The sequence below is a fragment of the Lampris incognitus genome, chromosome 14, assembly GCF_029633865.1.
Source record: "Lampris incognitus isolate fLamInc1 chromosome 14, fLamInc1.hap2, whole genome shotgun sequence".
Taxonomy (NCBI): Eukaryota; Metazoa; Chordata; class Actinopteri; order Lampriformes; family Lampridae; genus Lampris; species Lampris incognitus.
Window position 1 is genome coordinate 38469428 of NC_079224.1, and position 15378 is coordinate 38484805.

The 15378-nt window shown below is 41.5% G+C and overlaps 1 protein-coding gene across 2 annotated transcripts; it reads right to left on the minus strand.

The window, feature by feature from the left end:
* Positions 1–2851: 2851 nt before the first annotated feature.
* map2k2b (mitogen-activated protein kinase kinase 2b) lies at positions 2852–14052 on the minus strand. Of its 2 annotated transcripts, none has more exons than XM_056293525.1 (11): positions 12994–14052; positions 12659–12869; positions 12344–12490; positions 10215–10292; positions 9915–9966; positions 9070–9194; positions 8359–8569; positions 7509–7561; positions 5942–6003; positions 5731–5776; positions 2852–4505 (listed from the first exon to the last, which is right to left on the minus strand). In XM_056293525.1, exons 1-11 carry the CDS (start codon positions 13080–13082, stop codon positions 4395–4397), a joined length of 1185 nt encoding a protein of 394 aa, XP_056149500.1. In that variant the 5' UTR covers positions 13083–14052; the 3' UTR covers positions 2852–4394. The 2 variants fall into 2 exon arrangements, with proteins under 2 accessions (XP_056149500.1, XP_056149499.1); XM_056293524.1 differs by having other exon boundaries at positions 8338–8569.
* Positions 14053–15378: the final 1326 nt, after the last annotated feature.

Genomic DNA, 15378 nt, shown 5'->3' on the forward strand with positions numbered 1-15378 from the left:
ATAAACAAATGCGTGTGTAGGTTCGTTGCACGCATTCGTGAGTCCAAGATGAAAAGGCTTTTCAATTGTCTTTCAGTCCCAAAGCTGACTTGAAGAGGTGTTTTTCTCCTGCCCCCAGTCAGCTACGGCCATGAAAAAAAACCAAACAAAACAAAAAAACAGGACCTAGATTTTTTTTGAGTTTTTTTTGTTGTTGTTGTTGCGTTGGTTCGCATGAGATGTATCTTGGTGGTTATGTAAACAAGGCTGCAGTTAGTGTCAGTGTTTGTTTTGTGACTTTGCAGAGAAAACCTCAACTGCTTCAAACAACCTCGCTAACATCTGTGCTTGGCCTTTACGAGAACAGTCAGCCATCCAGTGTGTGTGGTTCGCGCGCTCGCGAGCGCGCGCACACACACACAAACAACCACACTCCAATGCACACACGCATGCAAGATCACGTATGCTGTTAACAGAGGAGCTGAAGAAGACGGGCTACGGTATTACTCTTAAGGGGCCGACTGAATTGAACGGAGGGTGAAATCACTGACGAGCTCGGTTCGGCGAGACGCGTCCTTAAACAAACACGTGACCCAATAAAACAGACCGCGAGGGCGAAACACAACAACGGAGCTCTGCAGAAGTTGCAGCGGGGATGGGGAGCGTCGAGGGGGGAAGAGCAGCTCAACCCCATTATGACAAAACTAGTCTGGTGTCACAGACGTAAGTCGTGAAGCTCCGACACCTGGGGAGCAGTGACACGCGTCTTCGCGACGGCGGTGATCATATCACTCCTCCGGATGAAACATTTAACACTTCTTGGGTTGTGTTTTTTTTTTTTGTTGTTGTTGTTGCCTTTTGGAAAGTAGGACACCCTGCGCAGCGGCAGCGCAACATCAAGGTAACGCAGCAAAGGCACAGGAATCAGAGAAGCTATATTTAGAGTGGGACTCCATTCTCCCTAACCCCAAACGTGTACCCTCATCTACACCCACACGTTCCCGGGCTGCCTCCGTGTCGACACAAGCGCTACACCTCTGTAAGTGGGTTACCCCCCAGTGCAGCCACCCACGCATCAGGTACAGTACGAAAAACCTGGGACTTCCTGTTATGACTTCTGGTTTCCTGCTTCCTGTAAAACACTCAATGCCCCCCCCCCTCCCTCCTCGTCCCCCGACATCACTGCGCGCGCGCACGCACGCACGCACGCACACCAGTTCTGTGCTCTGCAACAAAGACCCTACTCTAAACACCGCGTGTGTGTCGACTGATGATCCTGGTTATGTTATTTAGCAGAACCATGTGCACTGTAAAGGATTTGCGCCACACTTGCATACCCCCGTTTCTTCCTCACAACATTCAACGTTAAGTGTTTTTTTATGGGCTCCTCTACATCACACAGCAGTGCTGTTTATACTAGTTTATACTAGTTATGGCGTCGGGCCTTGTAAATATGTATAATGTACACGGCCACGGCGCTGCTAGGAAATCATTAGGACGGAGGGTGACAGGAGCAGCTGTTTTCCCCCCATTCTTCGCCGGATTAATTTCCTTTTATTTCATGTGTACATTTTCCCCATCTCGCCGCGAGAGGAGGTGATGTACAGGCACCAGGGGACCGCTGAAACGCCAATGGCCGCGTGTGAAGCGTAGACCCCCGCTGTTTGCCCAAAATATCCAAATAACATGGTTTGTTCTGCATGCCATACTGCCACTGCAGCCCCCCCCCCCCGCCAAGACACCTGAACCCCTCTCTGCATTGCTCTCGCCTCCTTCTCAAACTTTCTCGACGGGGGTCACGCACGCATTACTGCTCACGAGCAGAAAGCTCGCCATGTTCCTGCGGCGGCTGCAGGTCGTGCTATGCAAGTGCTTGGGTGTACACGATCAGTTATCCTGCAACAACCCCGTCCCACATTTTCCCCCTCCTTGCACGTCATGGTACCGGTCCATACCGAGAGAGGTGTCTTTATCCAAGAGCTACACGGTGTTCATGAACCGAATCGTCCATTTTTAGGAATACTCGTGTCCGTTCATCGTCACTTGCTCTCCACGTGTGGCTCGTGGCTGTATCACTGTCACACATGTAAGTGTTTCCGGGGGGGGGAGCTGATAAATTCTCCCATCTGATCAATAAGTCATTTACACTGTGTGGGCCACCGCATTTCGAGGTTTTGCAAGGGCAGGGAGAAACGCACAATACTACCCTCTTCCTTTTTCCTTATTTTCTGCTCATCTTCCCCTCCCCCTTCCTAGCAGGAATTCATTAGCAATCAAAGAGCCACTGACAAACGCCCGATCTTAATTACCCTCTCATTTGCATATTTGCATATTAATGACTGCAGACTTTGCTGTTTATCTGCTGCAGTGAAGTCTCCCCCCCTCTCTCTCATCACTACCCCCCACCCTCCCACCCCACAAACACACTGCAACATTGTTTCTCCCCAGCTTAAGGCCCTCTCTCTCCTCCAAGTCTGAAGTTCACACACACATTCAAGGAGACATTTCATTATCACTTCAGATATGATCTCACTTCAATCACTTCGCCCTTCGTCTATGTGAAGGACTGAGCCGCCGCTGCCCGAGTTTACAGCCTCGCTCTTCCTTTCCCACACAATATCCACCAGGAAGCTCGGTGGACACAATGGAAACAAAGCAACCTCTGGGGTATTTTCAAGGAGCTTCCACCCCCCCCCCACTCACTTTCAGGTTTGTAAAGAGTATACTGATAATTATCATAAGAGAGCATATAGCTGCAAAGGCCTTTTTTTTGGTTTTATAACGTGTGAATTTTGCTTCCCCCTACTGGTTGAAGTGAGTATAGCACAGAGTGGTGACGTTACAGCGAGTGAAGAAGACATGGTGTTCACGCGTGACAATTCATACATTTTATTGACATTTATAACATTATAAAGACTAAGCTTATGATGATTTTTGCCATAAAACTTTTTTTTTCTATCTTTAAACTGTTGAGAAAAGGAAATACACAAAAGAGAACAAAACAAAAGAGCCAAAGGCCCACCAGGACACAGGATGCTTTCACGGCAAATCTCTTGTCCTATCATTGATATCTTGGGAATTTCCATTTGTGTCCAACTTCTACTGCTGCGTATCCCCCCCCCCCATGCAGCGCACCAAGATCAAATTAACCTTTCCGTTTCAGGTACTGGCTGCGTCGCAATAATCGCCAACAAGTGCGCCTCCGCTCCTCTGGAGAGGATTTGGGGTTACCGGCGGAAGCGGAGGATGCAGATTGAAGTTACCAAAAAACAACCAGAAAACTAGTCAGGAGCAGAGGGTGTGTTCTGGATCATAACAGTTTTTGATTATTTATTTTTTTTGTTTTTTTGCTTAGACATGAGGTTCATGCTAAAATGAATGCAACGTTGTGCTCCGCCTCGAGGCACATAAAGAAGAGAAAACAGACAAGCCAAAATTCCAAAGGAAAAACAAAACGATCATGAAACACGTTGCTACTCGGACTGTAGCTGTGGTTAAAAGAAAACGGATGCATTTTCAATACTACACTGATTTGCTCAATCTGCTCCTGTTTAAAAAAAAAAAAAACTGCCCAAGGAAACACAAAATGCATTCTTGCATATCTGAATATGGATAACAGCCATGAAAACAAATTCATATATGTGCCAATTCATACTCGAATACAAACATCTAAACATGACTGCAGTAACTCTTTTAGACATACACCTGCTGTGAACCTTTTAAACAGCAATTCAGACAATTATGGGAAAAGCAAATTAGAGATGAAAGCTTATAAAAGACAAGCATGGAGTGCAGCTGCTGTGTATGCTCACGATATTTTAATGAAATTTCGCTCCAGTTTTGCTGAAGTATTCAGAGGCGGCATTTAGGACCGCCTGTTAGTAGAGGGCAAGAGTAAGCTTCATGGCACTGAAGAGCCATGCGACATACAATGGCTGAGCGAGTGCTGAAAACTCAGCAAGGTTGTGACTTCTATGACAAAAAACAAACAAAAAAAAACCATCAACCCAGCCTCCCCGAAACTAGCAATTACAACCGGGCAAAGAGTGAAATCGGTCAGATATTTTAAACCCTAAATAAATGTCACAGCCAGAGCCAAGTATGACTTCATGATGACCAGCAGCCCCCTGTGTTGCTAGTAAACATTCAGAGGATATGTGGCACAACCGATTTTACAAGGTACTTTCCCAACTGACAGAAGTCAAAAGTAGGTGGAATTTGATTGTAGATTATTTTCATTCTCTAGATATGGTTGGATGAGCCACCAGCTTACATGTCAGTGAGGTTGATTTGATACACGGAGCCTTAAAAGGTTCACCTGAGGGAGTTAAGAGGCCGATGGCTGGTGTGTGCATGGGTTCAAGCAGCAGTTTGTCTGTTTTTATATGTACGTACTGTAGAAGTGTATACTGTGTTTATTCTGCAGTGCGTGTGGGAGTACTAGGCTGGTTTAGCCCCATGGTTTTACAAAGCCAGCCAGCAAAGTCTACCTCCTCCACCTCAGAGCGCTTGATAAATGTATGGTTCTGTAAGAAAAAGAAAATATAAAGACAGTTTAGAACAGTTATGGTTAAAACTACCAAGGTTCACAATAGGTTCATACAAAAAAAACAATTTTATGACTTACATCTTCATGCCTGCGTGACAAATGCTTGACAATTTTGCACCACATTTCAGGAAGAAATATTTAAGAAAAAAAATCATGGAATTTGGCAACAATGGGGAGAAAAGTATCGATTAACTGAAAGTAGTGACCAAAGCCCTGGACTGCCGCTAAACATAACAACTTATTAAACAACTGGAACCTTCTGCATTATTAATTGTTGAGCACTGCTGGGCCTAAAATACCAACTTAAAGATATAATCTTGTCATGTACAAATATTAAATAGTGCATTACGTGTAACATTGGTCTCATACAAAGCAGGTCCAAGGTAAATACCCAGCTCACACCATCAAGACCATCAAGCAACAAATGAGAATTAATATGGTGGCCTGATAGTTGAATCCATGCTCACAATTCTTCCTGCAAATTTGTCATGAAATTTGTAACTTAAAGTGGAAACAAAATCCTTTTCTGCACTGGCCACTTACAAGTTCTGCAACACATGGAAACACAGAAGTCAATCAATTTGAACTAATCTGACTAATAGTGCTCAGGATAAGTTCTGCTTCATTGCTCAACAGAAATTACATTTATGATGTAAAAAGGGGCCTTTAAAACTTTTCTTTAATGTTTGGCATCTTGAAGAGTTGTGTTATGTCAAGGATTGTCACATTATGATTGAAAATTAATTTGGAATGCAAAAACTGTTTTGGCTTTGTAAAACCTCTCGTTTCATGAAGACAACAGGACTTCTGCAAAAACGTACATACTCAATAATGCTTGGGGTTTCTCTCCATGGAGTCAAGACCCCTTGCTGTGCAGCACTGCGAGTTGTAAGAGTGAACTTTACACTTTTCTTTTCATCCATTTTGAATTAAAAATTTCTTCACACCCTAGGTGTTTGAAAAATGTCTTGGGGCTTTGGTGCTCTCGAGCCCTTTATGTGGTTCACAGGGCCACTGTATTCCTTTTACATGACTTTAATCTGAGTGTGTTCAACCACAGCACAGCTTCAGCAGAGCTAAATATTGAGGCAAAATCTGGTTTTGGGTCTTGATTTTTTTAGATAATGAATTCATCATCTAAAAAAAAAATCTACAATCATTATCAATCAGCTTGTGTCAATTTTTATGAGCCAAAAACTCACCATTAGCATCTTAAGGTCGGCCCTGTCTGCTGGGTTTTTGATGAGACTAGAAAGACACAAGAAAGTTCCCTTTCAGTTGTCACCATATACAGTTGAACTGCTACAGTTACGTATACAGGAGACCAGATTAAAAAACTAAGTGTTTTCCATACTTATAATTGTGATGATAATCTAAAAGTTGAGTTATATTCATAGGCAAAAGCCAACTCACCATTTAGTCACAAAATCCTGGAAGTCAGAAGTGAATACTCCATGTGGTAGTTTAGGGGGAGGCTAAATGCAGAAAGGGAAATTAACTAAGTCATACCACCTACAGCATAGCACAGGATCCAGTTTTACGTCACTTTTCATAAAGACATCATTCTCTCAGCCCTCTTCTCCTGGGGTCAGTAACTAATAAAAAACAACATTCTTAGTTTTCTCTATATTTATGTTCTCTAAAACAGTGATTATTGCTTTTACACTAGGTTTAAAGTAGATGCCTCACACCACCAGTTAGAAAAATGGAAGGCCAGGCATTACCTGGTAACAGCCAGGTTGAAGTGAGAGTGAGGTGATTGTTTGGTGTGTGTGTTATAGTTCAGAACATCATGTTGGCTAACTTGACAGGATTGCTTGCAAAGAATTTATTTTGCAAGTAACCAATATTTTGACAAATTAAACAATTGTCCAGAGCAGAATGTAAATGCAAAGCTGTTTTGTTAAATTTTGCCAGTACAAGACAAAGAGATTCATCGGTGTCACGAGACTTTATGTTATTGTCCTGTTTAACTTTATTTTTTAAAGCAACATGCAGTCTTTGGACTGAAACATCTGGGCTGCTCCAAGACCCCAAAATGAGCTGCACTTTGCAGCCAACAACTAGTTGAGTGCAGCTGTGGGAGTAAGTGAATGCAGTTGTCGGGTCCTTTCATTAACAAACTGTGTGTGAAATTCACCGTATTAAACATTAAGATGAGGACGAATGACCACCTGACCAATGCTGTGCTAGACTTGTTTTGTCCAGGAAAAAACAGCATGCCGACTTGTATTTTCTGTAACATCACTGCTCTGTGGTTGATTGACTAATGTGTGCATTTTAAATTATAAAGAGTAATTTTAGTTTTAAGTTTTATATTTTTCCAGCCTGACAACACTGAATTTTTTTTTTTTTTAATTTCCCGTGCTGGACTGTAAATATCATAACTTCAAAATTTTATACTGTAGATTTTTTTAGTTTTAACTTAATTTGTAATCATATTCTTTAGCTTTTTTGACAGCAATGCTTGCCACGCTGTATTCCTGTGCATTCGACAAATAAAAGAACTTCAGTTTGACTAAGCCTGCTTTTGGCCTTTATAAACTTTAATTTTACTGAGCATCAAAACTACTTTAATTTACCGTCAGCATCAGTGTTGACTGGGCTATGATATAAGCTATGTTTGTAGGCAATATAGCTTCCACCAAACAAGTTTTTAACCTAACAATCCCTGCAAACTTGTACAATGCAATGTCACGCATTGCGCAGTCAATGAGGCCCCATCTGGAAACAATAAGATGCCTTTGAAATGGCACACATGGGGGATGCATCTTATACGTTCCAAAAGAGAGCAGAAAAAAATTCCCATGTACAAAAGCAGGACCTGCCAGTCCAGCTTAAACACAGTACAACAGTTAACCATCTACAGGACTTCTGTCCAGCAGTAAGGTACGACACATATACTTCATAGATTTGAAAAGGAGATACAACTCAATTCCAAGTTGCTCTTTTGATAATCTTTTGTTAACTTCTCTCTTACCTCATTTACTATGTAGTCCAGCAGCTCAAAGATGGCCATTACAGGGCCATGACCTAAAAAAAAGAAGAAGCAAAGTATAGAACTGTGTAGGAAAATGATATCTTTTTGAACCTTTATCTTATTTCAGTCTGTCGTGTAGCCTTTGCCACACTTTGTGGTACCCCCCCACCCCAAAGATAGACCCTTTAACTCCCACCACTCTTTGAAACATGCTGCACTCAATCAGACGTTCTTTTTTTGGGGGGGGGGGGACCCCCCCCCGGGGTGGAATCTGGGTGGGATCCCCTGGGTGGAATCCCCCCACCTTTTTCTCCCCAATTGTATCAGGCCAATTACCAATTACCCCACTCTTCCGAGCCGTCCCGGTCGCTGCTCGACCCCCTCTGCTGATCCAGGGAGGGCTGCAGACTACCACACGCCTCCTCCGATACATGTGGAGTCACCAGCCACTCCTTTTCATCTGACAGTGAGGAGTTTCCCCAGAGGGACGTAGCGCGTGGGAGGATCACGCTATTCCCCCCAGTTCCCCCTACCCCTTGAACAAGCGCCCCGACCGACCAGACGAGGCACTAGTGCAGCGACCAGGACACATACCCACATCTGGCTTCCCACCCGCACATGGCCAATTGTGTCTGTAGGGACGCCCGACCAAGCCGGAGGTAACATGGGGACTGGAACCGGCGATCCCTGTGTTGGAAAGCAACGGAATAGACTGCTATGCTACCCAGCTGCCCCAGATGTTCTAATTTTTTATTATTGTTTTTTTTTCCCTAAAAAAAAAAAACAAACAAAAAAAACAAAAAAAAATCACTCATAAATTAAAAGTTACTCATTGGTGCGAATTTCTCACTGCTGACAGGTCTGCCTGGTGGTCTGGGTCTAGGTGAGGTGCTGTGTGTGTCCCCTCCAGCGTCCACAATGGGTCGCCCAAATATGGCCTCTAGTTCCTTTGCGTCTGGAGGAGGGATTGGGTAACGACCAATAGACAACTCCACAAGGGACAACCCCATGCTCCAGACGTCAGACTGCACAGAATAGTGAGTGCCCTGTAATCTCTCCGGCTACAGGACAAACACAGGAAAAGATATTGTGGTGTTAATGAATAATGAACACAGGCGTGTTAGATATGCATGCCTGTCATTTTTATTCGATTAAAGAAAAGAAAAGAAAGGTGGGATTTATCTTGTTCAAAACTGCCTAACTGCAATGGAACTGGACACATGGCTGTGCTCAATTATGATTAGCCAAAACACTTAAATGGACTGCAGGTAAAAGTTAAGCTACTCCTTATCAAGGGCAGGTAGCCTATGATGGCGATTCCCATATTGACTAAAAAAAAAAAAAAAATCAGTGGGTGAAACAAAGTTCAGTGCAGTAACACTTCATCTGAAATGCCATCAAGGCTCAGTCTCATACTGATAGTGTAGAAATACTACCAATAAAAATTTTAAAAAAAAAATAAAATAAATGTCCTCTCGTGGGTACCCTGCCAGTTAAATGAGACAGTATTATGGAACAAGTGAATCAGACCATGAACAAAAGTCTGACAGAGCAAACATACCGACATATAAGATCTTGTTCCCACAAAGGAATTGGCCATAGAGTCTATGAGCTGGCCGCTTACACCAAAGTCGCACAACTTGATCTCTCCACGTGAGTTCACCAGTATGTTTGAAGGTTTCACATCTGGGTGGAGAAGATGTTCACATTTTCATATATGCATACGTACACACACATAACAGATATGACAAACCATCTTGCAAAAAGTGATAAAAAGGTTTAATGGTAAGAAATTAAACAAGTCCAAAGACAGCCACAAAATCACCAATGTACTGCATATCATAATGTAAGCCAGTACTTGAATCTGACTGTACATTACATTTAAAATAAATAGTTTGAAGTAGCAGACTTAAACAATACTTTAGTGAAAATAGGTAGGTCTCTCAACTTCTCATAGACAGTGACACAGTGCATATGCTGTCTCAAAATCTGCCAATAATAGCATCAGTACACAACAATTGGTTGTTGTGTATCTTTTGGGCTAATCCTCAAAAATTCTGCAAAATCAACAAAGGCAGGAATTGCTCTTATCGAAAGTAGCTTTATATTTAGGGTGTGGTATTCTGTGAGAGAAGACCTACTAAGTATCTCTAAAAATAAAAGTTATGAATCTATAAATAATTTGATAAATATATTCAAATACAACAGCTTACATCTAACTTTCCAATCTTTTTAAAAGTGCAATGAAAGCCCCATTTATGACTTCCTGAGAAATTAAAACAGAAGTTCTGATTATTTAAATCGGCTGGGCATAACTATGGAAAGGTGTACTATTGACCAAATGTACTGCATGTTGAATTAACAAATACTATAAATACATATCATATAAATTACACATTGATGTACCTCGGTGCATAATCTGATGCTTTTCCCTTAAGTAAGCAAGACCTCTGAGAACCTGTTTCAAAAAAAGGCAGAAAACACAAAAGCAGATGTTCATATAAATAATCACAATACGCAAACTAAAGAAAACCACTTCAATTGCCTTGTATCACAATCACTGTCCATAAATTCAAAAAAACAACAACTATCTTGAGGACTGTAGCTTTAAGTGCAAAGACTCTGTGGTATTAGCCATACCGAGATTCAGATGAATCAAAACGAAATGTAAACTCACAATATATTACAACATGATCCTATACTTACTGCAATGCTGACTTTGCCTAGGATCTCTTCTGGGATCCTCCTGGCTTCCTTCAGCACCTGGTCCAGAGAGCCACCATCCTACACAGCGGAGGGAGAGAAGATAGACGGGAGACAAGTGAGGTAATATCAATTCATGTTTTGCTAAGGGAGATGCTTGTCTGAAATGGTCTTTTAAATGAGTATATCAGTTCCCCTGATTATACAATTTAGTTTGAATTTGTAGAATAAATTAGAATAAATTATAACATTAATCAGGATGGTGTGGGGTTGCATAATGAATCAATCAAGTTTTATTTTAAACAACCCTGTACTACAGTTTTTTGATAACTGGTATGGTGTTTTGTGGGGTTTCATGTCATTTTTGTAAACTCAATTTAGATAGTAATTTCTCCCATGCATGTGCGCACATACACACACACACAATCTTATAAATCATGTTTGGTGGTAAGGCCAGGATTTTCAGCTGTAATAATAATAATAATGCATTTTATTTATGGGCGCCTTTCAGAGCACTAAAGGACACCTTAAAAAACACAGTTAAAATAAGCAGCACCGTACCAGACATAAAATCAAACAAAGCAGGGGTATACAATAACAAGTTAATACAACAGCTCAGTATGACGCTGAACCCGACCAGCAACAAAACACAGAGTGCTTGTGCTAAGACGAGTGTGCTCGTAATGCAGCAGCATAATTCATTTTCCCTAAATATGCCCCGTTTCTTTTTTGTCCTTTTGTTTCTAATTTTTTTTATATGGGTTTGTTTTCTGAAAGAAAAAAAAAAGAAACAGTTAATATAACAGATGTGGTATAAACTCATCATCTGCGCAAAACTCAATATGGGTGTAACCGTTTAAGTCTGGATCAAACGGAATATGCCAGTTTGAAAAAGTGGGTTTTGAGATGGGATTTGAAGGTGGAAATTGAGTCAATATTGCAAATGTCTTGTGGGAGAGAGTTCCAGGGGCGGGGGGGGGGGGGGCAGAACGATTGAAGGCTCTAGACCCCACGGTAGTCAAGCAGGCAGCAGAAGAGGATCTGAGAGTACGGGATGGTGTGTGGAGATGAAGGAGTTCAGAAAGATACGAAGGAGGGTTATTATGAGCCTTAAAGGTGAGAAGCAGAATCTTGATGTAGATATGTTATTTAAAAGGGAGCCAATGGAATTGCTGAAGAACAGGGGTGGTATGATCTATGGATCTATGGAAGGAGTTCTGGAAATGATACGGGCAGCTGAAATGATACAGGCAGCTAAATTCTAGACCAACTGAAGTTTATGAAGACATATGAGGGTAAGACCAGAGGACAGAATTAAAGCAGTCAATAAGGGATGTAACCGGGGTGTGAATGAGAATGGCTGTGCTGTTAGGTGTACGCGACGGGTGAAAACGATTAATACTGTGTAGGTGGAAGTATGTAGACTGAGTAACATTTTTGACGTGTGCTTCAAAATATAATGTGCTGTCCTAGATGCCATTCAGACTCTTAACCTGAGGGGAAAGAGGGACTATAGAATTGTCAATAGCAAGAGAAAAATACACAAAATGTACCATCAATTACTTACTCTACTTGGGTAACATTATCTTATTAAGTTCTTGCATATACTACATAAATTATTTGGTCTGCTTGTGATTAAAATACTGAGAAATGGAAAAGAAACAGGAATGGCAGAGATGACAAAAAGGACAGGCTTGCTTGCTAATATTCCAAATTTTTACTGCTCCTGAACTTTTTTAGACATGCATGATAGAAACTTAGAATGTTTGACCAAGGAAAACATTTTGAAGTCATAATAGTGAAAAGATTATAATGTTGGCCTGTACAGTTTGAGCTTCTGTTTTATACCAATAACAATTCCTACTGAGAGTCAGAGTAACCTTCTTGTTTAAAGTTCAACCAGAGCCCCTCAAGCCCTGCGATGACAAACATCTGACATGCTTAAGTGTGCTTGAGTAATACAGTAGATTGCTGCCAGCTGCAGGGGTGCTGCCATATAAATGACTGTGCATTCTGACCTCTATGAGAAGCGTTTAAGTGAAAACTGATCCCAACAAGGGATGAATTAAGTTTTACATCATCTTCTACCACCTCCACAAACACACAGTCATTCTTTCCCACACTTTTCTCACCATGTGCTCCATGCATATGCTGATCTCCCCGTCACTGTAGAATGCGCCGTAAAAGCCCACAATGTAGGGAGAGTTACACTCATGCAGCACCTGCAGCTCTCTGATGATCTGGTTTCTAATAGCAGGTTTGATTTCTAAATGAATCAGCTGAGAGGGGGCAAAGATGAGTATTGGCATGAGGTAAGTTTGTCAGTGAATCACTCTTGTAATGACAGGCCAAGACAACACTTTTTGTACAAAGTTGGTGTATGACACAATACAACAATAACAGAGGTAAATGTGATGACATGTTTGAGTAAGGTATCTTTAGCTCACCTTTCTGGCCATGATTAAGCCTGAGGGTTTGTGGCACACCTTGTTGACCACCCCTCCATTGCCGGCTCCCAATTCACAGATGCGATGGAAGTCATCATCTTTCAACTCGCCAACCTTGGCCTTCTGGGTAAGGAAAGCCTCTATCCGTTTCTTCTGCTGCTCATCTAGATCTAACTCTTCCAGTTTTTTCTGAAGTGCTTCTAAATTAGCCCTGGGTTTAAAAAAAAAAGAAGTGGGGTGGACACAGAAAATGTCATCTTTCAGCTCTAAATATTCATGACATACTGCTTTACAATTAGGTAAATAAGAAAGCAAACGCCAGCACGGCAACTTACTCTGATGCAACATCTATGTTGGTAGAGGCAGACAATCCATCGCCAGTTGGAGCAATGTTTAATGGTACTGGTCTCTTTTTAGGAGGCATGTTTATGCATGAAATATCCCCAAACTGAAATTAACAGGTGCTCCTCCTGACTATAATTGGCAATTCACCAAATATGAGTTTTGCAATATTACCAAAGCTGAACAGCCTTTCCAGCTCGACTACTCTAAAACAAGGAATTGAACGGCGAGTCGTCGCGCTGTTATATGGGAACCGATAAACTAATATTTGATGTTGGCGTCAGGTAGTTAGGTTGAAACAGGCATAGACATTTACAAGAAATATGGACACTAGCTGGTTAGCAATGAATGACTTTCATGCACTGACGGGCTGCTTATGTTAGCGAAGTTAAGTAGGAGTAGCTTAGGTAGCTAACTAGTCGGAGGGAGAGTAACGCAAAAATGTTTCAATCTCGATAACGACAAAACGCTAAATTCCAGATGTTACCCCGGACTAGTCACAGAATTAACTTTTATGAGGCCCAGCTTTAGTACATCACCAACGACCACAAGACAACTTCGTTAAAACAAGACTGACAGCTAACCTGTTAGCTTAGTTGGCTAACATGACGATGACGTTAGCTCTAGCTAGTTGGCGATTCTATGCAGAATGGACGCAAAGTTGACAGCGGCTAACCGGGCTAGCGAGCTAGCTAGCATTATGATGACTATGTTGAACGCCCGCGATTTGGAAACTCGGCTACGTTAAGCTACAACTTAACGGCACATAGGACGATGTTAAAGCCACAGCCATCACCTCACCGATACCATGAAGCTAGCCGACGTCAGCTAGCTGTCACACCACTTAGCCAGCAACTGTTACTCTTCTTAACAACCCCTGCCCTCTTCACTCCTATCTTGTTATGTCTTTTTGCTTTGTTTTTCTTGCAACAACCCTCGTTGAGCTTTTATTTCTCTAATTATCTTTTCCCTCGTATATTCCAACTAGCAGGTGTGCAGATACTGTGGACTCAAAGTCCCAGGAAAAAAAAAAAAGGTTAGGGGGTGCGGTACGTTGCTCTACGGCCCCGTCAGTATTCGCACACTGCCAGTTAAAAGCCCAAATATCGCGAGAGTAATGCTGACGTTCTCGTTCGACGTCATTTCAGACGTGACGACGGAAAACGTGCCGGAGTATGCCATTTTCTGAGAGTCATGTGTTGAGATTTAAGTAATTTATAAATAACTGAACTGTCACCAACAATTCATTTCTGATTTTTTTTAATTTGATATAAATAAAAAGAACCAATGAGGCTCAGACAAAATATACATTATCAATCCTCTTTTAATTCAAATGGAATTTCCGTATGCTAGCAACTTTGTAAAGAAAAACTCTTGTATTAAAATGTTCACACCCTCATCTGAAGTTTACTTGGACAGCGTCAAACACAGTAAGAATCCCAAAGCTGCAGATTGCTGGTGCAGATTTCTAAAGATAAAGTGTATAGTTAGTTATGATTTCAAATTCAACTCACAATACTTAGCCAAATATGAATAGGTGTTTTGGGCCATTATAGTATGGCAAATTTCCTTGTTCAAAGACAGACTGTGCAAATTGAAGCCATTCATTTTTCCCTACAGTTTAATTTGTGTTATAGTTTCTGCCCACCTCTTTAAGCTGATGTGAATTTGTATGATATTGTGAATTTGTGGTAGACACAAATAGCTTCACAGGGATGTCAGGATGGGAAAATGAGCAGTTGTTGGTAAATTTGTGCCTTGTCCTGATTATCAATAAGCTTTCTATTTTCAGAATTAAAGGTTTAAATTTTTAGAATTTGTTGTACAATACTGATCCACTATTAAAACACACAATGATACATAACAATGAATAAAGAGATAAAGAAAAGAACCATACGTAACACAAATAAATAGGATAATCAACCTTTGACCAATCAGTACGTTTCAAGTTATCCGCATAGTCAAGTATTCACTATGAAGAGCTGTCAATGTAACAGCATTGTGCGCATGTGTAGTCTGTCCTCCTGTCAGGTCTACATGGTGATGGTGGTCGTGTGGCTCAGGCCCTAGGCTGTTCCGGTTATATCTGGACAGTGCTTGGCATCCTCCTCATCATATTCTTCATATATTTTATAATCCCATTCTAATTCTGTTATCCTCTTTCAATGTTGTATTCTGTAAACTGTGTTTTATTCTGTACACACATCTATTAGACGTCTGTCCACATTGGGAGAGAGATCCCTCCCCTGTTGCTCTCCCTGAGGTTCCTCCCTGTTAGAGGTTTTTTTTTTGGGGGGGGGTAGTTGTTCCTTATCCGATGTGAGGGTCTAAGGACAGGATGTTGTGTTGCTGTAAAGCCCACTGAGGTAAATTTGTAA

What these genes read in the sequence shown, in the direction of transcription:
- map2k2b (XM_056293524.1), bottom strand. Translation starts at nt 13,082, where the DNA reads ATGCCTCCTAAAAAGAGACCAGTACCATTAAACATTGCTCCAACTGGC. An exon ending in GCATCAGATTATGCACCGAG is followed by an intron (nt 9,195 to 9,914) that starts GTACATCAATGT and finishes TTCTCCACCCAG; the next exon opens with ATGTGAAACCTTCAAACATA. An exon ending in CCGACCTTAAGATGCTAATG is followed by an intron (nt 4,506 to 5,730) that starts GTGAGTTTTTGG and finishes TTTTTCTTACAG; the next exon opens with AACCATACATTTATCAAGCG.